The following is a 27,981-nucleotide window of genomic DNA, read 5'->3' on the forward strand; positions in this document are numbered from 1 at the left end:
AATGTGAACTCATACCCCTAGATGTGGTCCTTACTTGCTCCCTATCTCTGTGACTAATTCTGTTTCCCCAGTTGACTGAGCCAGAAACCTGGGACTCATCCTAGACTCCTTCTTTCCTCTTCTTTCTCTCTGGCCCCACATCCAATCAGTGATCAAATTCCACCACTCCCCTCCCCCCAAAACTCCTGAGTCTACCCCCTCAAAACTGTCACCAATAGCGCTCTAGTCCAAGCTTTTCAGCTCTCTCCTGAGCGAGAACTACCACATCCAACTCACTGAAGACTAGTCACACCCCCTCCAATCCATTCTCCCCACCGCAGCCACAGCGGATGTCTACAACAGGTCCCCTTGCATTACTACCATGTACACACATAGCTGCCTCTACTTTCAAGTAGTCTGACCTCCACAGGATGTTGTGTAAGACCCTAGAGAAGTCGGGCTTGGCCACTTCAACTTCTTTTCCCAGAGTTGTATTTTAAGCTCCATGCACAAGCAGCAACCTGCACTCTCCACCCCATTTCACATCCCTGTGTACCCTTTCCCACAAAGCCTATCCAGCCTCTGGGCTTGGGCCTCTCCTCCAGGAAGCTGCCCCTGCCTCTCAGGGCACCTCCTTTGGGCTTCCATTTCTTTTGTTACTACAATCACTGCACTGTACAGAAATTATCTGCTTCTCTGTATGGCTCTGATACTAGGACTCCACATTCCTTGAAGGCAAGAACAGCATCATCACTGTATCCTCAGTGTCATGCACATAGTTAGATGTTCCATATTTGTAGGATACACTAGCCTAAAAAGTCTCTGTGGTTTTTTGAATACTGAAGCCTTCAGAATTTGGCAACAGATATAATTAAAACACATGTAAATCATGATGAGCTGCAGACAGCACCAATACTTAAAACATTACACTGCTGCTCTGGAAGTGAAGCATCCCCAAATAATTAAAAACTACATGTTGAGGGGTAATACAGTTTATTGAATTAGATTTTTCTATTTACAACTGAGATCACATTTATATACTACTATTTTGCTAGTCTACAGGGGTACATTATTTCTAACAAATTTCAGACCTATGATGAATGGGCTGAGTCATACAAAAACACGCATACACTCACACTAACCATTTAAAAACAATAGTGCATACATTATACTCCTCCTACAAAGCCAGCTTTAATTAAAAATCGCTAGTTTCAAAGATCAGTCTGATTTTGAAGATGAACCAAGATACACACTGTATGATTCTAAAATCTATTTTAGCCATTTTGTACAGTTGCTATCTTATTGGACTACAGCATATATTTTTTAAAAGGACACTGATGAGTGGCATCATCTGCTGTCAACTTTGACCAGACAGCTGGCTTGCTCTCTCTTCCCCCAAAAACCTTTGGCCAAGAGTTCTCCATTGTGAAGACTGAAAGGACATGGTGATACTTCGGCAGCAGTCCCATAATTGCCTGGAGGTAACAGAAGCAGGCCCATAGCCTCCTTTAATTCTACCACACTATGCAACTCACAAATGGTTCTGAAATTAGAATATTTACCGCTGTACTTAAAAACTTAGGGACATGGAGAGTCAGCTAGAATGGGGAAAAGAAAGTCATGGGTGGGTAGGTAAGTAGGTGGGCACATGAAGAGCCAAGCTGCTCTGTGCAACACCTGTGTACATGTGCTTTAACTAAATGAACTCAGGAGGCCAACAGCAGTAGACCTGCTCGATTCACCTTCCAAATCAGAACAAGACTGAAAAGCTCAGGCTTGAGTTTTCTACTACGCGTAGGTTCCGCCGGTGATGAGCAGTTCATAAGCAGGATCTCTACTCCTTCTGCACAATACAATGCATGCACACAGCATGCCCAGCAGCTGTGGGAAGAAAACAACAGTGGAGAAAAAAAGGCTGAAAACCCTCTTATAGCTAGTGTATGTTTCTTTGTTGGCAATGGAGCTGTTTCAAAGTTCAATGACCTCAAATCATCAAAAAAGCAGTAACAACAGGGCCGGCCCCATGGGAGAGTGCTTAAGTTCGCGTGCTCCGCTGTGGCGGCCCAGTGTTTCATCAGTTCGGATCCTGGGCACGGACATGGCACCACTCATCAGGCCACGCTGAGGCCGCATCCCACATGCCACAAATGGAAGGACCCACAACTAAGAATATACAACTATGTACCGGGGGGCTTTGGGGAGAAAAAGGAAAAATAAAAAACTTTAAAAAAGCAGTAACAACAGTAACAGAAGCAATCTCTAATGAATATATTATCTTTTTCCTTTTTGAAGAACTGTCTAAATGCCAAGTTTTAGTTTCCCTGCCTCACACTTAAGAACAATTTATGAAGCCAGCAGAGAATCAAAACTCTCGTACTGCCACCCCCGCTGTCAATCTAGAGCAGAGCTCTACAAAAGAACTTTCTGCAATGATGGAAACATTCTATATCTGAGCTGTCAAATATGGTAGCCTCTAGCCACATGCGGCTATTGGGCACTTGAAATGTAGCTAGTGCAACTAAGGAGTTGCATTTTTTAAAACTTTATTTAAATTAATTTAAACTTAGATATATGTGGCTAGTGGGTACCATACTGGACAGCAAAGGTCTAGGGAGTAGAATGATCAAGATCATATGTCTTGAGGAAATTTAATGGTGGTCTTTTGAGGCATCTGGATTTGGGGGAGATGGGCTTTATAACAATCCACAAAATTCAGTACATGAGTAGTCCAAAAGCCCTATGGCGGAAAACTAATCCTGATGCCAAAAAAGGTAGTGTCAAGGTTTTTGTTTCTTTCACAATTATTTACTATTTTTGAAATCCAGGCTTGGCTCTGTGGTATTACTTTTTAGAGGTCACTCTTTCATCATCATTTTATTTTAATAAGCCCTAATCCTTCTGTGGTAGCAAACTAGAATAGTAATAAAGTCATGCCATATTATTTTGGTTAAGCAAGAGGATTAAGCTGGATCAAAGAGAAAACAATTTTAGAGGTCAGCCTTGTGGCCGAGTGGTTAAGTTCGCATGCTCTGTTTCAGAGGCCCAGGGTTTTGCTGGGCCAGGGTTTCACAGGTTTAGATCCTGGGTGCAGACATAGCACTGCTCATCAAGCCATGCTGAGGCAGCATCCCACATAGCACAACCAGAGGCACTCATAACTAGAATATACAACTATGTACTGGGGGGCTTTGGGGAGAAGAAGGAAAAAAGAGAAGAAGAAGAAGAAGAAGATTGGCAACAGATGTTAGCTGAGGCGCCAATCTCTTAAAAAAATAAAAAATTTAAAAAGATAATAAAAAAAAAATTCTAGAATTTTTGACCTAGCTTCTTACAAAATATAAACAGTAACCAAAGAGCTAAATAAGAATAAGTTAATTTGCTGTTCTTGGGGCCAGCCCCGTGGCCGAGTGGTTAAGTTTGCGCGCTCCACTGCGGTGGCCCAGTGTTTCGTTGGTTTGAATCCTGGGAGCAGACATGGCACTGCTCGTCGAGCCACGCTGAGGTGGCATCCCACATGCCACAACTAGAAGGACCCACAACTAAGAACATACAACTATGTACCAGGTGGCTTTGGGGAGAAAAAGGAAAAAAAATAAAAAATGATAAAAAAAAAAGATGAGAAAATTAAAAAAAAAATTTGCTGTTCTAACTTTTCATTGACAGTGAAAGGTCTCAGTTACTTGATTTTAAAAGGCAGGGCCCTCTGTACATATGGGGTCAATCTAATTTCAACAAAATGTACCCGATCCATAAACAGACTCTCAAAGTTTGAAGTGGAAGATTACTAACAAGACACATATATGGAGATTAAGAATGTCCACAATCCGAATTCTCCATGGTATAAATTTCTGCCCTCAGTTAGTGTATTCCACCCATTCAGGATAGATACTTGCTGCTTGACTCCACCAGTTTTATCCTATCAGCATTTGCTGAGTGCTTACTAGCGCAAAGCACTTCAAAGACAATTTAAAAGTGGATATTGTTGAAAGTTTACAAAATGTCTTAAGCCAATTCTAGACATGTTTAGTACCTAATTCCTAAAGAAATACATTTCCATCCACTGTACATCAAAACATTCTTAGAACAGCTACAAAATCAGACACAATTACATTCCCAGGCAATGTTAAATTGAGCAATAAAAATACTAAGCTCAGAAATTACTGATTTGCTGGGGGAAAAAGTCTCTCTTCCCATCCCACTTCCCTAACATTCCTTTCAAGTTGGTTAACTTCTACAGAAGGAGTCAGTATTCTTAAAATGGGGTCTGAAATAAGTATCATTTCTTTCCTGACTTTTATTTCAATTAAGTCAACTTGTATTCATTTAAAAACAATTAAATAAGCTTGATAAAACCCTACTCACACTTGGGAACGAGTCTGTTTAAGAACATTAAGCTCTGCACAGTAACTTATTGTAGTCCAAACCTCATCACTAAGTATTACACAGGCCCATTTCCAAAGCTTTGCTATACTGAAATTTCATTTATAATTGAAATTTTCCAACAATAGACTTGGAGATATTACACAAATATTTTACCTCTGATGTTATTCCTTGCAATGAAATTTTCCCCTGCAATACATAAGTCATGAGAACTAATATGCACTTACCCCAAATATAACACTGAGCAACAGCAAAAAATTATTACTAAATACAGAGGCAAGTGGTGATTTAAAAAACGGACTGCCAAGGATTAAAATGTTCTATGATATACTATGGAGGTGGTGTTATAGGGAAATGTTGTCATACAAGGTTATTGGAACTGCACACAGGAAACACTCTTTTCTGAGAAAAATTTTGAAATATCTATCAAAAAGTCACTCATATACTCTGACTCCTCAATTTCATGCCCACAAATTTTTGCTATAGACTTCGCAAATGCATATGGAGGATATACTACTTGCATTTCTGTAATAGCAAGACTTACACAAATGCCCATTAATATAGATTACGTAAGTTATAAAGTATGCCCCCAAAATGGAATACTACTAATTTGTTTTTAAGAAGCAAGATACCAAAGGTTACACATGGCATAATTCCATTTATATAATATTTTGAAATGACAGAATGTTAGAAATGGAGAACAGATTAGTGGTTGCCAGTGTATGTGGGGAGGAGGCACAGGAGGGAGGGAGGTGCAGTTAGTTATAAAAAGGTACCCGGGGGGATTCTTGTGGTGTTGGAACTGTTCAGTATCTTGATTGTGGTGGTGGATACAGGAACCTACCAGGTCATAAAATTGTATAGCACTAAATATGCACACATAGAAATGAGAAATCTGAATAAAACTGGTGGATTGTATCAATGCCAATAACCTGGTTATTATATACTGTAGTTACCACTGAGGGAAACTGGGCAAAGCATACAAGGGCTCTGGCTGTATTACTTTTTAAAACTGCATGTGAATATACAATTATTTCAATTTTTAAAAAAAGCAAGGTACAAAATTGCATCCTATAAGCTTCTATTTGCATAAAAAGTATTATATGCTGTCTATCCACAAACTACTTCTGGAAGGACATACAGAAAACTGGTAACAGTGGTTTTCTCTGCAGGGAGAACTCAAGATCTGGGGTCAAGACTGAGATGGAGGATTACCTTTTACTAAATTTATACGATTTGAAAAAAATTTTATCAAATGAGTATTTTCAATTTAAAAAACTTTCAAAAAGTTAATTATGATTAATTGCTCCAAAATTAAAAAATAAAAATCTTAGCCATTCTAAGCAAGAATTAGCTTCTCAAGCTTTGGTTTAAGCTTTTAAGGAAGAATTACTTGGAACGTTTTTTTTAAAGTGTGTCAGAATCAAGCCACTTGATTTTAACTATCTGGGGGCCCAAGCTGAAGGGTTATTCACTTATGTATTTTAATTCATTTTAATGAATAACTGGTAGTCAAGAAGAAGGAGGAAGGAAACAGCAGTCTCAATTTCCTTCACACTTGGCATATACACCAGAAAAAGGCAACACGGCCTTGGGAAACAATTCTCTATGAAAGTTTGCTCTTGATCACCTCATCCTGAGGACATGTCAACTTCATAAGACTCCAAAGACTGACAATTCCCATTTTTCCCATATTGTTTGAGCAGCAAGCCTTATCCATAGCGATACTTAAGAGCTTGCCAAACCAAAACCTAGATTTTTGTCTATTATTGTGACCAGACCTTTTAAATATAAAATTCATAATTGATCATTTGTTAATTTAAGAGGCTGACTACATACAAAGAAGTGAAATATCTTGCTGATTTTAATAAGCCAACAAAATAAGAGGTGTAGTAAAAATTTTAAAATCTTATTCTCTTATATTCAAAAATCCTGTTATAATAATTAACTAGCATTTTTCAGTTTTTCTTTCTTGATCATTTCAATACTACTCAAACCTAGATCATTTAACTAGACTAGAGCAAGGGTCAGCAAATGTTTCCTTAAAAGTAAATATTTTAGGCTTTGTGAACAAGAGACAAAACAGGTCTCTGCGGAAACCATTCAACTCTGCCACTGTAACACAAAAACAGTCATAGACAATACACAAACAAATGAGTGTGGCTCACACAAAAAGAGGTGGTGGGAGAGATTTGGCCCACAAATGGTCAACACCGGAACTAGAGCCTTTTATTGATAAATTAAGCTTATAAGAAAATTTCTTCCATTAAATACACTACCTTCTGTTCAATTATACAGAGAGCAGACAATCCAAGCAACTTACAGGTAAACTAGCAATTACACCGGTTTTGTCTAACAATTAAAAGATACCTACACTTTCTTAAAATAGATTCTCTGGCCTGAAGCGTATTTCAAGAACTAAACGAACACTCTGAGAACTAGATCTGATGGAGAGGATTTTCAAATAGTTCCCTATTCTCAGTTTAAGACTCCTCTAACGCATTCTTCTAACAGAATTCCTAAGATATACTGTATAACCCTGATAAACCAGAAATAGTAGCTGTACTGAGCAAAAATAGCTATCTTTCTTATTTGTTTTCAGGTAGGGGTGAGGGATAATGTGGGCGTGAGGGGTTGGGAGTAGATAAAGTGAGAGGCAATTAAACAATTACCACCTATTTTGTACGTGATACTATTAGGGGGGAAATGACTGTTTTCACTGGCAGGAATTGGGAAAACAAGTCCCCTCAGCTACCAACAACGGCATTGTATACTTCCAGATGTGCCAAGTGGTATCATGAACTCCTCAATGGCTAACGGTTTGAAAAAACTAAGTCCACAAATACAGAAGAGGTTAGAACCTCAGTTTTTACTTGAAGGTGTTTTCTGTAAAGCAATGAAATTGCTCCTATTAGTACAAGAGACTAGTGTTGTACTACCAATTCTTCATTTATATATATGAACATATAAAACCCTTGAGGACACAAAAATAAGAAGCAGAAGGAGAAATAATACAAAAAAAAAAAAAAAAAAAAGACTGCAATAAAGCTTTCTGGGGCCAGCCCCAGAGCATAGTGGTTAAGTCCAGTGCACTCTGGTTCAGCGGCCCAGGTTTGCAGGTTTGGGTCTGGGGCACGGACCCATACCACTTGTCGGCAGCCATGCTGTGGCGTTGTCCCACATACAAAATAGAGGAAGACTGGCACCAATGTTAGCTCAGGGCTAATCTTGCTCAAGCAGAAAAAGAGGAAGACTGGCAACAGATGTTAGCTCAGTGCAAATCTTCCTCACACACACACACACAAAAGACAGCTTTCCATTTCCAAACTGAAATAAAGCAGTACAATTTTTAAAAATTCTGTGAAGTTCTATTAAAATATCTCTTAAGAATACACTATGAGAGCAGTTTGTATTTTGAACAGGTCACTCACTAATCAAGTCAAGAAAATAAGGCATAGAGTCCCCTCACACATGGTCCCCCCATTCAGATCTCTGGTTTTTTGGGACCATTCTGGGTCTAGGTCTAGAGGCAGGAAATGGAAGATGCTGGAAACTGGTGGCTGGTACCGCAATCATTTCCAAATTATCTATATACACAAAGATTAACTGTACTTAGTGATTAAAACCATTTCTGTTTGACATCAGAGAATCAGCACTCTCTGATAACAACTTCTTGGCTAGCTGTGTTTACCTGAATAGCTGCAAATGCCAGCGCTGCCCAGATAACATGCATCATGATTTCCTGTAGCTTCTTCACAACTAAAGCCTCACACCCCTGAAAAACACACAAGTCATCCTCATCAGAATTTTCTTTTTAAGTGGAAGTTGCAAGGTCACATATTCCTGCTCATTGGCAGAAATGGAAACGACAGAAACTAAAAGAGAAAAAGATAACAATGCATTTAAAAATAATTTACAGTAAAATAAAACAGCATTAAGGATAAACAAAAAGCGTCGAAAAGAATTTCCAGGTAGAGATAATGCACACAGAGGTTACCAGGCTAGATTCAAGTCTTGGCCAAGAAACCAAACTTACCTCAGCATAGAGGTCAGAGGGGTGGGCCAGACTGCCATTACAGCTGCCGGCGGTCTCTCTGCAGCAGCTAAGAGGGACACTCTGGTTTTTGGTTTCTTTGAACCAGTCTGTATTTTCCCAATCTGAATAGTTGTGAATTCCACAACAGTGCAGCTAGCAGAAAAGAGAATAAGATATTACTCCTCACAAAACACATACACCTGTGTTGAACTTTAGAGTTCCACACACTGCAGAGCTTTAAGCTACTCTACACCAGTGATGTCCAATAGAACTTTCTGGTATGACACAAATGTTCTACATCTGCATGTCCAACATGGTGGGCCACTAGCCACATGAGGCTATTGAACACCTAAAATGTGGCTAGTATGAACTAAGGGATTGAATTTTTAATTTTAATTTAAATAGCCACATATGACTAGTGGCTCTAGAATCACCATATCAAAAGCACACTGCCCACAGAGTTGACTGGCCCACAAGCTAAGAAAAATCTTACTATCTTATGTGTTAAATATCTGGTTCTAAATTAAGTATCATTTCCAGTGACAAAGTGTTTAATATATTTTGTCTGAAATGCCTGGGATTTGCTTTAAGAAAATCTAGCAAAAGATACGTGGGGGTAATAGAAGAAATTAGATTGACAAAAGGTTGACAATTTTTGAGCTGCGTTTATGGGTACAAAGATCAACTATACTATTCTCTCTACCTTAATGTACACTGCAAATTGCTCACAATAATTTTTTCTTATTCTACCTTAATGTATGTTTCAAATTGTTCACAAGTGTTGTTGTTGTTGTTTTTTTTTTTTTTTTTTTACAGTTTTTCTGGCTTTGCTTTCTAAAGGTATATGAAGACCTCTCATCTCTGGACTCCCAATTTTCCTGTGACACATATCTCTCTCCCATTATCACCTCTCTGGCTAATTTTTTTTGGGGGGGGTGGGGTGGAAGTCAGATGTTTTTTATCTGGCTTTGACTAGGTGCTGGTGGAAAAAGCTTTTCAAGGGAGAAGTTTTGGTAACTTCAAAGGTTACCAAAGGCAAAAACAATGGACACATCATGAAGCTGACCATGGCTGTGAAGGCACATGGCTAATCTACACAGTAACAGCAGAGTGAATTCAACGTTGGCCCAGCTGTGATTGGCCCTCAAAAGCGAATTCACCTCAGGAGAGCTCACCTGTCTCTGTACATAATCAATAGCCCGGCTAGCAGCATCAGGGTTGGTTCCATTGTAGGTCTTATACACTTTTTGAATGCTGCGATCAACCTCATTTTCCACCTGAGTCAAAACAAAGTATTCAGTCCTTTAAAAATAGTGGCAAAACTAACATTAGTCAAGGCTCTAGCTAAAATATTTAAATGGCATGTATGCAAAGTTGCCAGATACCTCTGTGAATTTCTTGTAAGAAAAAAAGTTTTCTCCCTTCCTGTCTCCATAAACATTCAGGTAAAAAGTCAGATATATCATATCACATAGATTTAAAAGCATTCAAAGAGAAGACTGTTTGCAAGATGGCAGGCTAACAATCTATTCAAGAGAGAAAGCAGTTGAGCCTTGACAGAATGTCCTAAATTATAAACGGAACGGCTTCCTTTTCAAATAAGTTTTCAGTGGATTCGACCTATTCATTTTCCTTTCCTAAAGGAGGTAAAAATAAAACCTGAAACATTCTCACAAAGATACTTTTGGGACAAATAACATAATTTCCATTTTATTTATTCAATGTTTAGACTAGGCCAAATATACAAAAGTAATCAGTAGGTAAAAAATCAGTCCTTAGAAGTGTCAGTTTATGAAAAAACTGCAGGTTCAACGTATGTGAATGAGGAGACAGGAAATAAACTCTTCATAATATATTGCTGCCAATTACTAAAGTGGCAAGAAAGTATCATTTAATAAAGTATGCTTGTATCAGATTCTCCTTACCCTTCTAAGATGATTAGACTTCTTTAGTAACTATATATCAGTGATGTGATGAGACTATAAAACCGATAAACAGATCACAAGTCCGGGTAAAATCCACTGCATTCTTTTTCTGGCATAGTTGCCTGGTACCACGTATCCATGGTTTGAATATTAAATTGGCATATCATACATTTGACTTAAAACTGTAAGTTACAATGACAATAATTCTATTATGCCTTTATCATGGCTGTACAGTTATACCCAAATTAATTAATTTAAAGAAGCCTATCTAGCCTGGAATGGTAGTGTAGGTAGAAAGCAAAAGCTGGCAAAATAAAAGGTGAAAGAAAAGAAGAGGAAATGACCAAGGAAGAGGAAAGAGGGGCAAGAAGAGAGTGGTTGGCAACAGCTGTCTTGGTGCTCAAGTTGGCAGGATCTGGTTCCTCAGGACGGAGGGAGAAAGTAGGATCACAACTCACAATCATCTTTTTCTATGTCCAGGACTAACACCTTTTAAAAAAAGGTAATGGAAAATGAAATCCTCAATTTAGTTCTTCTAAAACAGAAATTAGAAAACTTCGATTTCACTCTCCCATATACAGAATCTGTGGGCTAAGGAAACTTGAACAAACTTCTCAGCTGACCGACTATTCATTTTCAGCTCATTCTGAATTAATTTAAAGAAAATTAAATACCTGCTAATTGCCCTGGTGGTCTAGTGCTTAAGATTTGGTGCTCTCACCACCACAGCCCACATTCATTTCCCAGAGAACCACAACACCCATCTGTCGGCTGTCATATTTTGGTGGCTGTGTGTTGCTGTGATGCTGAAAGCTATACCACCAGTATTTCTAATACCAGCAGGGTCACCCACGGTGGACAGGTTTCAGCAGAGCTTCCAGACTCAGACAGACTAGGAAGAGGAACCTGGCAACTCATTTCCAAAAAAATTGGCCATGCATAGCACCGAAGCATTGTCTGAAACAGCAAGGAAGGTGAGAGGATGGCACAAAAAGACCAGCAGGGTTCCACTCTGCTGTACACAGGGTCACCAGGAGTTGGAATCTACTCAACAGCACTAATAACAAAAACACCTACAAACTAGAACAGTAGTAGAACTAACCCTATATTAAATGAGACTAGAAGTCTTGATATGTAATTTCTTTCTTTTTCATTCAATCGATCTACCAATTTACAACATTTATTATGCCAGGCACCTTCCTATTGCTGAACATTCAAAAATGGCTGCCTTGCTTTCAAGGAATTCAGAGTGGGAGGGGCCAGATCTTTAGAAGATACATTGTACCGGTGCAATAAGGAAAAAACAGACAGCCAAGTTCCTGTGAGAAATCTATCTTGTCCAGAAATTATGCTTGCTTACTGATCTTAAGTTTCTATTATCTTGCCTCAAATGAGGAAAGAGAATTATGATCAGATCTTACAAAAGCCTCTGGAAGGGATTTTTATAAAGGGCTAAAACACCTCCCCCATGTGGAAGTCACTAGGGTATACCTATAAAGTTTAGTTAAGGGTTTGCTGGCACCTCTACACAAACAAATTAACCACACGAAAAAGCCTGGGGTTGGAGGTGGGCCTGGATGAATCCCATTTTAAAATGAATCCTTCCTTCAGCAGAGAGCTGAAATGTAACGTAGGTGATAGTGGAATATTCCCTAGCATGTCTTAGGTAGAGAACATATGGAACAGTAGAAAAATCTTTTGGGGTCCAGACATTTATACCATATAACTAATTAATATATACATTTATATTTATATACATACACATACATAGCTTTGTCAAATACAGATATGAAACCAAAGTAGGCCATCAATGATTTTGACAAGGTTCTTTCTAAAAAAATTTTTATCTATATACTCTTTGCAGGGGAAGATTTGCCCTAAGCTAACATCTGTTGCCAATCTTTCTCCTTATTTTTCCTTTCCTTCTCCCCCCTCAAAGCCCCAGTACATAGTTGTGTATAGTCGTAAGTTCTTCTGGTTCTTCTATGTGAGCCGCTGCCACAGCATGGCTATGGATAGATGAGTGGTGTGGTTCCACAACCAGGAACCAAACCAGGCCGCCAAAGTGGAGCTCACAGAACTTTAACTGCTAGGCCATCAGGGCTGGCTCTTGACAAGGTTCTAAAACCGTTCCTAACAAATATTTATGGAATGAAAGGACCTAACTGCGACCCTAAATTGAGTTTCATGTACTCCCTCCATCCCAGGAACATCTTTTTTTTCACTATTGCATTTAACAAATGTAGAAGCCTCTCATGGTCAGGAGTAGTTGGTTAACTGAGAAAGTCCATTAAATCACAGACTTTTAAAACAGCAAACATTTTCATTTAGTTTAAAGCATAGAAATGTATATTCATGAGGCAGCCCTGATGGCTAGTGGTTAGAGTTCGGCGTGCTCTGCTTCGACAGCCTGGGTTTGGTTCCTGGTCACGGAACCACACCACTCATCTGTCAGGAGCCATGCTGTGGCAGTGGCTCACATGAAGAACTAGAAGGACCTACAACTAGAATATACAACTATGCACTGGGGCTTTGGGAGGGAAAAAAAGAGGAAGACTGGTAACAGATGTTAGGTCAGGGTAAATCATTCCCAGTAAAAAAAAAATAAAAGAAATGTATATTTACACCATTCTTAAGATGTAAGTCCTTTCTTTGCATAGGATCCATTGATTCGAGCTCTTTATCATTTGTTTTGCACAAATCACATCCTTAATGCACTGACAATGATTTCCAATTTTAGTTTCTTTAAACTGCAGAAACACTGCAACATAATAAAAGTATAGAATTCTACTAAGTATTAATAAATTTCCCCTCAACTTCTACAGTGAACTTACTTATATCTGATTTGATCAAAAATATGTTTTAGTTCTATTTGTTTTTAACCAAGTCGCTTCAGATTATTCAATTTTGTTTTCTTTTTTCATGAATTCATTTGTTCAAAGATTTAGTCAATATTTAATTGGCTACATAATTACACCAACAAGTACTTGGGATTACACTTGCATCATGGCCTGACAGCTCTCAGCCAGTCCTGGCTCGTTCCCCATTTTCTCTCACGGGCTTTCCTCTGATAGAAGCCATGTATTGAATTCCATTTTTGCATCTGCTTCTCTGAAGACCCCAACTGACAGAGCACATAATACACTTATTGTAGGAAAAAAATACATAACAACCAAAATAAAAAATCGATTACGCTTTCAGATTTCCTGAAATCAGAATCCACATTAAACACAATCTTTGATGTCTACATAGCACCTTCAGTGGTAAGAACAATTCAGAAAGAAGAGGTCGAAATGTTGCCATATTCTTAAACATAAAACAAAAGCTCAGTTCTCTAGTATGTACTATTTATTAAGCCAGGAACCTGGATTTGTGTTTACTAAATGCATTTCTCTCTTTTTTTTTTATTGAGGCATAATTGACACATAACATTATATTAGTTTCAGATGTACAACATAATGATTCGCTATTTGTATAATTGCAAAGTGATCACCACAGTAAATGCAGTTAACTTCTGTCACCATACAGTTACAAATTTTTGTGTGTGATGAGAACTTTTAAGATCTACTCCCTTAGAAACTTTCAAATATGTGTTACAGTATTATTAACTACAGTTGCCATTCTGTGCGTTACATCCCCAGGACTTATTTATTTTATAACTGCACGTTTGCACCTTCTGGCCCCCTTCACCCATTTCACCCAATCCTCACCCATCCCCTCTGGCAACCACCAATCAGTTCTCTGTAATTTCTAATAACTTTAGATTTTTAAAGCGGTGGCTAAACTTAAGTAAGGCAAAAGAAAATGTTTACTCTGATAAAATGAATTTGTTCTATTTCCTTTGAAAAACTTAAAACCACCTTTTAAAACACATGAATTACAGTAGACAACATACCTTTGCTCTGTAAATGTATCCCAAAACCACTACCACAACTTCTGTGACAAAAACCAAGAGTAGGATGATGACAAACTGTAAGGAAACATTGTCCAAAATTAAATACAAATGAAAAAAATAGCTCTAAATACTCTCTTGATTAAAAAAAACTATCTGAGATAACTGCTAGAAGTTTAAGACAAGTGCTAATTTTGTTCTATGGAGTTTCATGCTCAATTCAATCAAATAACACAAACGAAATATTCCCGCGTATTATGATGACACATGTGGTCAGTGAAGCGCTAACTTACTGTGGCGAGTCCGCAGCGGCTTTCCCGGATTGTGGCACAGCAGCCAATTAGCCCAATAATGAAAAGCAGGGCTCCTACAGCTATGATCACAACAGCAGGGATGAGAGTATACACATCTTCAAAGAAGTGGTCATAGTCATCATAAGTGATGAAGACATAGGCTCCCACGTAGCATAAAATGCCAGCTGCCCCCTGTAGAAAACAAGCTCAGAGCACTGGTAAAAGTCTCGAAGCCCAGCTAGTAAAATGTTCTTAATAGGTTACAATTTAGTGAGATTTCCCATCACTTTTCAATTTATTTGTAGACTTTTTTTTCAGTGAAGCTGAAAAGTCTCCTATTACTCAGTGGGTGAGAACATTTGACTAAAGTTGAAAAGTTTTCCAAACTCCACCTACTTTTCAGCTCAGAAACCGTGAATTCAAAAGTAACACTGATGATAAGAATGAAAATACACACACACACACACACACACACGCGAGCGCGCGCGCCCAAACCACATGTCCAAGGCAGACTGGGGGGTGGTAGGGGTAAGCCTTTGCTAATCGTAGTTGCCCTCAACAAACAGGGAAATTAGGTACAAGTGGCAGAGCCAGGATTTGAACTCAGGCAATCTGACTTCAGAACCTGTATTTTTAACCTCTATCCACCCACTTGGAGAAAGAAAATATAATAATAAATAGTAACCATGATATCCATTTCCCAAAAACTTACTGTCCTAGTTGAGACTGTGAAACGGTAAAGCCAGCAGGTCCAGTTACTAAAGAACTTGGCAAATCCTGACATCTATTTATTCTTTAGAATGATGCTTCTCAAACTTTAACATGAACAGGAAGGAATCACCTGAGGATCTTATTAAACTGCAGATTCTTATTCAGTAAGTCTGGGGTTTGAGGCCTGAGATTCTGCATTTCCAACAAATTCCCAGGTGATGCCGATGCTGCTGGTTCTTGGACTACACTTTGAATAAGAAGGTTTAGGGCATCTAAAGGGAAAGCGAATGCACAAGTCATGGAACAGATATGCCTTAATTCCGCTGGTGCTCCAGACACCACCCTCCAACTGCAAAGTTTTACATACATCCTCCTCTATCATTGTCCATTTTGCTATCGTCGTCTACCAGCTTGATGCTGACAGCCCAAAGCCACTTGCTTATCTGTGAAGGATCAAATGCAGTGGGAGGCTAAGTGTTAAAGCATTTGGCTTAATGAGTTATCATTTGTAGAGCACTTTGAGACTTTCACGGGAAAAAAATTATTTCATCATCCTTTAAAATGTAACACATAAACCATTAATCTTCAAACTAGACAACTACCTCCACCATGATACTGGAAATACCATTAACTCCTATCAACATGAAAACTCAGTTTATCTTTTATGTCTAGGGGACCCAGGAAACTTGGGCATCATAAGTATATTTTCTTACACTAGGCCATTAGAATCATGGCCAGATCTGGAAGAAAGATTTCATTTACGTAAAGTTGCAAAAGTAACTTGATTAAAAAAATAATAATGCGGACTTTTTAAAAAGAGAAGACAAACAGAATAATGGAGGCACTTTTAAAAAACATTCTTTTAAAATTCTCCTCCTCTGGCTTCCAAGGGGCCCCACTGCTGGTTTTCTTCCAATTTCTCTCACTGCTCACTCTCTTCATGGACTCTTCTTTACCAGACTGAAATGTCAGTGATCTCCAGGGTTCTATCTTCAGCCCCATTATTTTCTTATTCTGTAGGCTCCCCTTGGGCTATATTAGCCAGGGCATCACCAGTCACTAGCTCACTACCTAGGCCATCGTCTCAGAACTACACATCACTATCTGGAAGTCCCACAGACACCTCACCCTCAACCTACCTCAAACCCTGTCTGCCTTCCTGTCCACCCTATCTAATCTTCCCTCGTATTCCTAGAATGGCCAAAGGCACTAGGCATTTAATTTTTCTAGTCAGATGCCTGAGAGCTACTCTATTATATTCTTTGCCCTCGTCTACATCCCATCAATTACCAAACTCCTTCAAGTTTACTTCCAAAACATTACTTGAATACCTTAATTTCTCTTCAACCCTACTACAGTGCTTCTGTCTTAATTTGGGGCTTATCATTGTTCACCCAAAGCCTTATTTTCCAACCCTCCCTGTTCCTTAATAATACGTTCTTTATGTGATCAGTTATTTTTGTTAAAAATACAAATGAGATTAAGACATTAGCTTGCTTAAAATCAGGATGAGGCAAACAAGGCCCCTGATGAACTAAGCTGTTTCTCCTTGCTTTTAAGCCTTGGACTCCATCCGTTACCCCTCATACACCCTGAACAACAGAAAGCTGTTATATCCAAATGTACACACATTCTTGTACTTTACTTCTGCTGCTCTTTTTGGAATGCCCTCTCTTCATCTGCATGGGAACTCCTTGTCACCCATTAAGATGCAGTTTAAACATCACCTCTTGCTTTTGGAAGACATTCTTGATCATTTCAGGCTGGATTAGGTGCCCTTTGTCCTCTCATGTATCACCCCTTACACAGCTCTACCGGAGCATCTATTACAACTGCTGCAATTATAACTACACATCTCAGCATGCCTTTAGGACACAAACTTTGCCCATCTATCTTTCAGCCCTGTGTTACCACCCAGCACCTAGAACAGTGCTTGGCACACAGCAGGTATCAGTCAAAATTTATTGAGCACACTCAGTCTCACTCCTTCCCTTAAAAATCCCCTCCCATCTCTAACACAAGCTTTGGTTTATATTTGCTTTGTTTCTCTTCACTATTCAAACACGATTTGGCAACGTAATCCAGTTTACCAAATTCATCACATCTGGAATACATTAGTTTATAAATGCCACACTCATAGCCACCATGCCTGTTCAAAGGTCCTCAGAGTCTACTGACAGACGTACTTTGCGGACATATTATCACATGGGATGAAGGCAGGTAGAGGAGAGGGAAAAGAAGAGAAATAGCTTAACAGTTTGGGTGCATTAATTACAGAAGTATGTGGAATACTTAACACTTACCAAATACTACTTTTTCTTGACTACATGTGTGTGATATATAAATACACACATATACATGTACACACATATATTTTGCTAAAGTAACACCTTAAGCCCTCAAACTGAATCAGAAGAAATCCTAAATATGAATCAATCAAATTTTGTCCAGTTTGTCTTCACTCGTCATCTCATTCTTTGGATTCTCAGCTTTTCTTACTCTAAAAGGCAACCTTTCTTAAAAGGCTTGAATGAAAATGAATTCCATTTTGGGGCTTCTAATAAATGAAATTTTAGCCTACATAAATTTGAATGAAAACAAGATGAAACTGGAAGATATATGTACTCAATAATTAATCTGAAGCACAGGACACTGAAAAACTACTTGCATTCTAAATATAAAATGACAAGCTATCAACCTAGAGAGAATCTGAGGAGACTCACACTCGGTGCTGCCTGGGAATGGGCCAAGGAAAATGGTTCCAAGGCTGCCACCCTCCACCCAGAGCGAAGCACTCATCTGAAATGGAGACCGTGAGAAGGCAGAAAAAGAAACCAACAGTAGATATAACCAGACATGTAATGAGTGCAATGGAAGGCTAGGAGGAGATGCCATTTGTAAAGCTGCCTATTCTTTGCTCTTAGACTTGAAAGGAGTTTCTTTTCCCAGGCTGCAAACCAGTCAACACTCAATTCATACAGAACTGAGAACATAACAGAGCTCTATTTTAACAACATATAGTGGGAAGCAATTTATTAGTTGCACACACCAAAGCAGAAACTGCACTGATTGCTGATATGAGACTACATTAATCAAAATACTCATAAATAGAGGCTGTTTCCAAATTGAAGAAAACTTCAAAATTTTCTTTTAATGACATCTGTATTTAGCACTAAATACTTATATCTTAAGTTGTATAATAAACAACTTATGAAATGATATCAGTTGCTTTGAAAATACAGAGTAGGTGTCTTAGTAACAACTGAAGATCTAAAAACAGCAATAAGTGACCGCTTTAATGACATCCAACCATCAGTCCATCAGTATGAAAAACATAGGTAGAGTCTTTATGGCAAATGGAAGGGAGGGTATAAGTAATTCCTAACTAGTCTGTGTGGGGACTTTGTAGTCACACAGATTTTTAATATAGGAGTTGTGGCTATTAGAAAGGCTAAAAAGGTGAGCTGGGTTAAATCCTTTTTTTAAAGAGTCATGATGGGATTGGGATCTATCAAAGGATCTGGGCTTTGCCAACAAAGCAGCTGCAGGGCAAGGCGGGGGGGGGGGGGTGCAATAGAAGAGGAGATGAAATGTGGAACTTGGAAACAGCTGAACTGCTTTAGTCACGCTGAGAAAATCTGAGCCTACAAAGGGGGATTTGTGCCAGGACGGTATACTAAAAATATTCACCCTTTTTATAAAGAAGTGAAGGGAAATTTAAGGGAAAGGCTGAGAGCTGAAACTATAGAAAGAATAATTTTTTCAAAATCATTCTTCATCTTTTAATAAAATCATTCTCTAAATTAAGTCAAAGCTTTAGGAAAGTCAGTGCTTTTGCACAACACCAAGCTGTTCCTCTAAAACTAAAGCTGTCCTGCTATAAAAGTTTAGAAGTATGAGCTCCAGAGGTATGATACTTCATTTTATCCTTTTACCCTCCACCATGTACACACAAATGTGAAGTCTCTTTTAAAGTAAGAAATTTCATCCTTACATAAGATTGCTTTTTCTATAGTTAATCTTGTGTTTCTGTTTTGTTTTGGTACTTTTTGAATCCTCTGTGAAACAAACAGGTGATGAAATGCTAAAATCCACAAAACTATTATTACATTCTTTAATTTCCCAGGGAAGAAGGAATGTGAAATGAAAGGGGGCACCTCAACCGCAGTGAAACCTATCACTGGAATGTGGCAATAGAAAAACCAACAGACAGGTCACAAGCTGGGAGATAAAACAGCTCTGTTGTGAAAGGTGTATCTGTATGGAAACTCAGAATTGTGAAGGTGGAAGCATCCCAAACACAGAGCATTTGGGTGAAGATAAAGCAAAGAACTATTGTAGTCATGGATTCATGTGTAAAACTAGCAAGAATCAGGGTAGTATAAAGATGAGGGGACCATCTGACGTCATACAGCTGAAAGCACAGGGTCTGTCAGTTCTTCTTGCCTGTGTGAAGTGCTCCTTTGGAGTGATTTTTGTCTCAAAGGATCAAATGATATAGTAGAAGTGATCAGAATGTTGGGAGAAAAAATAGTCAAGAAAAGACTGGGCAAAAGGCACTGTGTACTCTAGACTTTGTAAGAAAGCAGATTGCAAAAACAAAGCAGAAATGGGAAAATACCAGCAGAAATCTATCTTATGTACATATCTTTCAACATTTAATTCAGTTTCCTGTACAGTCATATTGATTTTATTACATACTTTACTTCTCTCCTGCTAGGAACCCATTGGTAACTCTGTACAGTGCATTTCTGAAAGATTCCCAAAACTCCACCCTCAGGCCATTACAAGTGTCTTAAAATCACCTTACATCGTTTAGCACTCTACTTACCATAACATTCTCTACTCCAAATATGCTGTTTCAACTCTGACTTACTCTGCTAAAATACTTCATATCATTAAACATAACTACTCCTTCACCAAGTCCAATGCCTACATATTTCATTTACTTTCAAAGAAAAAAAAAAAAAGACTAGGGGCTGGCCTGGTAGCGCAATGGTTAAGTTCACACACTCAGCTTCGGGGGTCTGGCGTTCGCCAGTTCAGATCCTGGGCATGGACCCATGCACCGGGCCTATGCACTGCTCGTCAAGCCATGCTGTGGCGACATGCCACACAGAAGAACTGGAAGGACTTGCACCTAGGATATACAGCTTTATACTGCAGCTTTGGGGAGGGGAAAAAAAAAGAGGAAGATTGGCAACAGATGTTAGCTCAGGGCCAATCTTCCCCACCAAAAAAGCCTGCAAAAGAAAAAAAAGAGTACTCCAAAGATTTCAAATCCTCTTTCAGAAATCAAAGCTACTCTTACCAAGAATTTCTGAAGCTATTAAAACAATTATATCATTTTCTGCCTAACAAATTGGTTAATAAGAAAGGCAAGCAGTATTCCAAGATGTGTAAGGGTACAGACAGAAGGGCCCTCATGCTGGAGGACAGATTAATACAGAATAGTATTTGGAAAGCAATCTGGCAACATATATCAGCCTCGGCATTTATGTCTGCACCTACTAAGTCCACTTCTAGGAATCTATCCTTAAGAAAAGAAGTCAGATGGAAACAAAGATTTGTATAGAAGGCATGGTCATCAAATTATTATAACAAAATTATAGGAGCAAAAGCAAAAGCGCTGGCATCCAGAAATATACTTACATTACAGCCCTTTAACATTTTGTTAAAGTGTAATTTAATAGCATGTTTGTAGTGTGTTAGGGGAAAAAAAACATGTATCACACACAACCATTTTAAAAACACACCAAAATGTTACTATAGGTTGACTCTGGGTGGCAGAATTATGATGATGTTAGTTTGTTTTTTTGAAACACTTTTTAGTGTCTCCTTAAAAAAGCAAACATATCACTTGCATAATCAGAGAAGTAAATATTTAAAACTATAACTGAAATTGAGAATTTGCTGTTCTCTCACAAATGAATGTCTAGATCTGTTCTTACCACCAACATAAAACAGGCATCTCTTCAATCCCAAATATTTTAGGCATCCCTGCCAATCTCCCCCAAGTATCACTTTTCTCAGGTCTGTTGACTTTGACTCATCTTTAGATGTTTTCTGATTATCTAACAGAATTTTGATTCCTTCAGTACACATTATCTTTTTTTTCCCATAAATATCACCTGTCTCACCTGTCAAGGAGGCAAGTAGAAAAAAAAGATAAAGTCCTACTTGAGCGGTGTAAAGTTTTGACAATAAGCCCCATCTCCCAACATTATCATCACTGTCATTATTATTGCCATTATTCTTAAAGAAGAAATATTTTAACTCTTTTAAACCGATACTACTCTGATAAGATGCCAAAGGTCATGTTCCACAATTCTGTCCTGTTTTCATTTTTTCTGTATTCAGTTTTTAAAGTCACCGTTTATCCAGCTTAACAAAGTTGTTCTATTTAATACAATTTATACCTACTGTTGAAAGACCCAAAAATTCAGGTCACAATAAAACTGGAGATCAACCAATTGCAACAGCCAAATTACTCTAACAGTATAGAAATCAGCTGTTTTCAGATTGTAGCGCTCCAGGAGTCATCTGAGAAGTACAGAGTTGAAACACACATTTTGCTGTGAGATCCTCTCTCTCCACACCCTACTCTAACTGTAAAAAGAACCAATTACCACTGCAGGAGCCTGAGGTGCTTAAGCTTTATAATATGAGAGTTTGTCCCTGCTTGGGTTATGTGTTTAATTAGTAGCAGCGACAATGTAAAATATAGCTTTTACTATGGACTCTTTTTAGTAAATCAAAAACAAATACATAAAATGAAAGTATTTTTCTCATATACTGACTACAAAACTATCAAGGAAGAGTGGAACGAGAAGAGGAGATGATAATATTTTTAAAGGAAGACTTGAGACTGTCCATGAGTATGACTTTTGGGGGGGAAGGTGCAATTAAAAATTAAATTCAATCAAGTATCAGATGATTTTGCCTGTCTTTCTGACCCCTCTCCCCATGAGCTGTTAGACAGCAGGGACTATGTCTTTTTGCATTTCTCAGAAGCAAGTAAAGCATAGATATTCAACAAGCTGAATGAATAATTATTAGGGTACACTTGGGTGGTGCAAGTATAAATTTTACGGAATAAATTTTCTGCTAAGATCCTAACCTGACGGCCCACATACTAGAAAAAAAAATAGAGGAAGATTGGCAGGGATGCTAGCTTAGGGTGAATCTTCCTCAACAAAGAAAAAAAAAATCCTAACCTGAATTGAACCTTATAGAATAAAATCCATTAAAATATTTCAAAGCATGATAAATATCCTAATAAGGTAATAACCTATGCCTTAAATTTCAGCTAATGAGAGCTTTCACAAATATGGTCACCTGGCTGATTTCAAGTTCCCAATGCTATGAGTTCTTTCAGTTAATGATTACTCAGAGCCACAAGGCACTTGGTCAGTGGACAAATGACTGAGAATACAGTAAGACTGGAAATGTTCATTTTCTTAACTGTCAAAGAGAAGAAATAGGTCTCCTCTTATGTACCATAACTTGCTTACTGACAAAGTTAGCTTTGTCACTGTTTGTGGGTTTGTTCACTGTTTCTTCCAGTGAACTGAAAAGCAACCATGAAAAAAAAATCTGTTAGCTGAAGGTGTGTTCCAATGGCATATTCTTTGTCAGAGTAGTCATTCATGATGATAGAAACACAGGAAGTAGAGAAACAAATTCCAGGATGTTAGATGAAGGTTTCCGTTTAAAAGTATCCTATTCCCAATTCAAATGTGTAGTATGCGCTGGAAAATACAAAATATGTATATGGAGATTTGTGACAGGAGGTTTTCCTTGAAATATTTCACTATAAATTATTTATTTATTTATTTATTTGGAAGATTAGCCCTGAGCTAACTGCTGCAAATCCTCCCCTTTTTGCTGAGGAAGACTGGCCCATCTGCCTTTACTTTATATATGAGACACCTACCACAGCATGGCTTGCCAAGCAGTGCCATGTCCACTCCCGGCATCAGAACCGGCGAACCCTGGGCCAGTGAAGAAGAACCTGCACACTTAACCACTGCGCCACCAGGCCCGCCCCTTAAATTTTTATTTTTTAAATAAAAGCATGAAGGTATAGTTAAACCTTCTTTTGGTAATTTGAACATACCAAGTACATTCTTGCCTCAGGGCCTATAAGGTGTTCCTTGTCTTAAATGCCTCCATCTGCTCCAAATCACCCCAAAATCTGCCCCTTCTTATCTTCCAGATTAAATTTTACCTCCTTGGAGAAGCCTTCTTCGCCAACCTAAAGCAGCCACCCAACCACTCTATCACATCACCCTGTTTTAATTCCTTACATAACACATCACTATCTGATATTTTTCTTGCTTATTTACAGTCGTCTGTCATGCTCCACCACAAAGTTAGTTCTGTAAGAACAGAGAGCTTCACTTTTTCACCACTTTATCAATAATATAAGCACAAAGTAGGTGCTTAAATATTTGTGTTATATTTCTTTAACAAAGCAATTTCCCTGAATTATACGTATTCGTAGAGGAAAGTGTGATGTGAAAAGTATTTTTTTTTAAAGACAAGATAAATTTTAACGGTTGTACATGGCTTTCAAATACAATATTTGTATAGGTGTTTCATGAGAGAACGATGATCAGTGAAGCTGCCACATTCTGAAGTCGTTTTAAAGGCTTTACAAGGCGTTTGACCTTCTGTGGTTCTTCCTCCACAGACGTTTTAGTGTTACTATGGCCTCGCGTCCTGATGAAAAACAACAGCCTAAGTAGACGTGCCAGACTACAAATTCTGCAAGCACGGACAAAGCTTTCTCTTGCAGTTCCTATAATGCCTAAAACACACATGAGCAAAATAAATACTAGCCCACTGGTTTTTCTCATAGGGTAGGAAAAGTAAAGGTAATCTGTATAACATGGGACTTGATCAAGTACTCAATTAACTTACCAGAGAACAAAAACCTGAAAATAAAAGTACTGATTTAAACTTGTTTTAGAAGAGGCCTCCTGAATCAGATCAAATGACCCACTGAATTAAGAATCCTATCTGACCTTGGTACAAAAGCGCAGTTTATGGAAGAGGCTAATGACTGTTCCAATAGCCTTCAAAATTTACTCATGCACCTCAAACACTCCTAACCATCTCCCAGAAATTATAATGAGTCTAGCACTATAACACTTACATTGAAAGCTATGCTACTCCATAAAAAACAGAGATCCAACTTGTACATCCTTTCACTTGTCCAAAATTATCTTTCAAGCTACAAGACCTAATATTCTAAAATTTGGTAAGGAACTCTCAATTTCCATTAAGACAACCTTCAGAATTTTAGAAACAATTGTTTCCCCTTTTAGTCTGTGCCTTTCCACAGTAACTTTCTTAGATTGCACTGTCCAAAATAATCTAGACCAAGTCAATGTTAACAATTTTGGCTGTCGGATCATTTAGTGCAAAGCCTAAGTATTTCAAGTACATATCTATTTCCACATCACAGCTCATTGAACAAACTGCCAAGTGAACCTGGATATTAAGATATTAAAAGGTGTAGTTTAAAGATCTTGCCAAAGCAATTAAACTTTAACACTTATCAACAATCAGCCATTACCATCCCACAGAGAAGAGCCAGTGCAACAGAGTTAAAAAATCTTTGCTGAAGTTGCCAGAGAGAATCTAGATAAACCTTTGATATGCTCTACGTAGGGAATGTTTGTTTCTTCTACTTATACCTTAAGGCATTAAAACAAGGGAAGGGTCACTATATAAGAATACACTTCTTAGAACTGAAGAATGCATTACAAATGCTCAGGGAGAACCAGTTAACATCTATTTTTTTTTTTAAAGATTTTATTTTTTCCTTTTTCTCCCCAAAGCCCCCTGGTACATAGTTGTATATTCTTCGTTGTGGGTCCTTCTAGTTGTGGCATGTGGGACGCTGCCTCAGCGTGGTTTGATGAGCAGTGACATGTCCGCGCCCAGGATTCGAACCAACGAAATACTGGGCCGCCTGCAGCGGAGCGCACAAACTTAACCACTCGGCCCCAGTTAACATCTATTTTATGTATTTCCTTATAATGACCTAATTTTTTAAACTCACAAGTTAAATAATGAAGTTTAAATGCTGGTACAAGTTCTAACCTTACAGATTGCATCTGTAAGTTTTAGAGAAAGTGACTGTAATGTAACCTAATGAGTCCCTTCCCCTTTCCAAATCTTTTGAAATCACACTTTGCTCTAATACCACACAGGCTCTAGAGTCTCGGACAATCAGGGTTTGAACGCAGGCTCTGCCATACCCTGGGAGTGCTACTTTAACTTAGTAAATGTTAAGGTCCTCATCAGAAAAGCAGCATTAACACTCCCTGCCAGATGAGGTTACTGTGATGATACTCCACGTAAAGTGCTCAGCACAGTGCGTGGGTGTAATAACCACTCGAATGGTAGTTATCACTACCAGCATCATCAGATTCCAAGTTTGTCCCTAAACTAATCATTTGGTGAGAGACACATGGAACACTGTTTCTTCGTCAGTTGTGCTGCACTAATTCTGCTCTATGCCACAATTTTTCTCCCCTGCACGTCTGCTTAACTTCCTCATCACAGTTCACAAAAGTTTTACTATTCTACTAAACTAGATAGAGGGCGTTTTTACTATACAGTATGACTACTCTCGGCCATATATGAAACGCACAACTGAAGTTCAACGTAACCTTCTTCACTAAGTACCAATAGTACATATACTTACATAATTTCTAAAGATTCACGAGCAATCACTTAGAATTAACTGATATCTTAGAATAAATGAAAATGTAAGTACTTAAAGAAAATGGCTCCTGTATTTCCAATATTTCAGTTCTTTAACAATTTCAGTCCCTGAGCTTGAACTGCCTAGAATTCACCTGATAGTACATAGATTAGTTTCCCAAATCAAACACTTATGCCCATGAAAATCACAAGGGACTGTAAAGGGTACCAAGCTAAGTCTCCGCCTAAATATCTGATTATCTAATTGAGTGTTTTTCCTTTGGGGATCCCTGAAAATTCTTCTACCTTTTAAAATGGCTTGTAACTCAAACTAAAGTAAGAGAAACACTGCTCTAATTGGAAAAAAAGAAATCATGGAAACCCCAACGTCACATGGGTGATTTTGAACAGGTACTATCAGTCAGGACTCTTTCCATCACACCATAAATACCCTAAAAGACTCTATGGCAATACCTGTGTGTAGTAAGTGCTTTATCATATATAATTATCCTTTTAGGCTACAGCAGTCAGGAAATGAAAAGCTTCACGCTTTGTTGGGGGGAGAGGAGGTGGTAAAAAGGAAAGGATTCTTTTCAAATTAGGTATGTGTGTGGGAAGAAGTTGAATCCCCATTCAATATACATAAGTATAGGAAGTGGAGACGTTCAAGGAGTGTCCTGGGGACTGTGGGGAGAAAAGTCTGGCCAGGGCAGCAAATGCTGAAAAACACAGCCAGCGACGAGGAAGGAAAGGCGATTGAGGACTTAGTTGCAATACCAGGAGAAGGAGGCTGAACCTTATCTTACTGCCGAGGCTTTTGGGAGTTTTGTTTTTTAAATAAAACAAAGTGATGTGATGGAAGACATGCTTAATAAGATGCATCCGGATGCAAGGACCACACGGACTAGAGGGTGGAGAAAGTGATAAGAACAGCACAGATTAGGACAAAAGTCCCTAGTGAGACAAGGACCTGAGCTAAGACGAAGTGGTTATACACACCCTTTTCTTTGGGGGCGTGTCCAAAAAAAATTCATAAGCCAGCTTTCATTAAAAGTGAACTCAGCTCTTTCAAAATCTTGTGACATCCGAATCATATCTAACCAAGGTTTCTGACCTCAGGCTACCCACCCCGACGACCAAAGCAAACAGACTGGTTTTCTTGGTCAAAGGACTGTTTGGCTTCCCAAGCCGAAACCTTCCAGTTTCCAGGGCTGGTGACCAGCCAACCAGCTCTCCATACACAAAGAGCTCTAAGTCAGAGTCCCTCGCGCGCGAGTCGGCGGCGTCCCGCAGATCTGCACCGTTTGCTCCCGCGGCTCGGGACGGCCCCTGGAGCTGCGGAGGCTCCGGGCCCTGACAAAGAGAGCGGAGCCTGACTCTTCGGGGAGTATCCTATTTCCAGCCTGACGCCCTGAAAGAACGTGCAAGGAAAGCTCTCCGTCCAGCAGGGTGCCCCAGAGGGAGGGCCGGGGGCTCGGCCCAGCCTCTCGGCGCGGAGCCCCTGGCACGGAAGCACCGGCCGGGCGGCGGGCCCGGGCGCCGAGGTCGCCGGAAGCCCCCGAGGGCTTCCCCTCACCGCCCGCGGCGCCCGGGACCTGCGTCCCCGCCCGGGATGGACCTCGCGGAGCGGCCTCCGCGGCCAAACGCTTCCTCCGCCTCCGCCTCGGCCGCAGGGCCCCGTCGCCCCCTACCCGGGCCCCGCGGGCGCCTGAGCCGAGGCCTCCCCGAGCCGCGCCGCGGGCCCCGCTCACCCAGAAGATGAGGTTGAGAAACACCAGCACGGTCTTGGAGGAGGTGATGCCGCACTGGCCCATGGTGCCGGCGGCCCGCTGGGGCCCTGCTCGGCGAGTCGGAGGCGCTCACCGAGCGAGGCGGCAATGGCGACAGCGCTTCCCAACTGGGAACTGCTCGGCCTGCGCGGCGCTGCCCGCAGCCCGCGGCGCCGTCGCTCAGCCCCGGCCCCAGCAAGCACCTCGCTCCTCCGCGCAGCCGCCGCAGTGCCCCCGGGGCCCCCGCGCCTCTCCCTGGCAACCAAGTCCCACCCCC

The 27,981-nt window shown here is 39.5% G+C and overlaps 1 protein-coding gene across 1 annotated transcript; it reads right to left on the reverse strand.

Annotated features, from left to right (window-relative positions):
• Window positions 1-957: 957 nt before the first annotated feature.
• On the reverse strand, window positions 958-27,918 carry TSPAN3 (tetraspanin 3). Its single transcript, NM_001308961.2, has 7 exons — window positions 27,687-27,918; window positions 14,506-14,697; window positions 14,216-14,290; window positions 9,571-9,672; window positions 8,396-8,548; window positions 8,051-8,134; window positions 958-1,860 (listed from the first exon to the last, which is right to left on the reverse strand). Exons 1-7 carry the CDS (start codon window positions 27,747-27,749, stop codon window positions 1,768-1,770), a joined length of 762 nt encoding a protein of 253 aa, NP_001295890.2. The 5' UTR covers window positions 27,750-27,918; the 3' UTR covers window positions 958-1,767.
• Between the last annotated feature and the right edge of the window lie 63 nt (window positions 27,919-27,981).

This window comes from Equus caballus, chromosome 1 (genome assembly GCF_041296265.1).
Source record: "Equus caballus isolate H_3958 breed thoroughbred chromosome 1, TB-T2T, whole genome shotgun sequence".
Classification (NCBI taxonomy): Eukaryota; Metazoa; Chordata; class Mammalia; order Perissodactyla; family Equidae; genus Equus; species Equus caballus.

What these genes read in the sequence shown, in the direction of transcription:
- TSPAN3 (NM_001308961.2), bottom strand. Translation starts at nt 27,749, where the DNA reads ATGGGCCAGTGCGGCATCACCTCCTCCAAGACCGTGCTGGTGTTTCTC. An exon ending in GCCGCTGCGGACTCGCCACA is followed by an intron (nt 14,291 to 14,505) that starts GTAAGTTAGCGC and finishes GTTTCCTTACAG; the next exon opens with TTTGTCATCATCCTACTCTT. An exon ending in CCTCTGACCTCTATGCTGAG is followed by an intron (nt 8,135 to 8,395) that starts GTAAGTTTGGTT and finishes TGTGTTTTTCAG; the next exon opens with GGGTGTGAGGCTTTAGTTGT.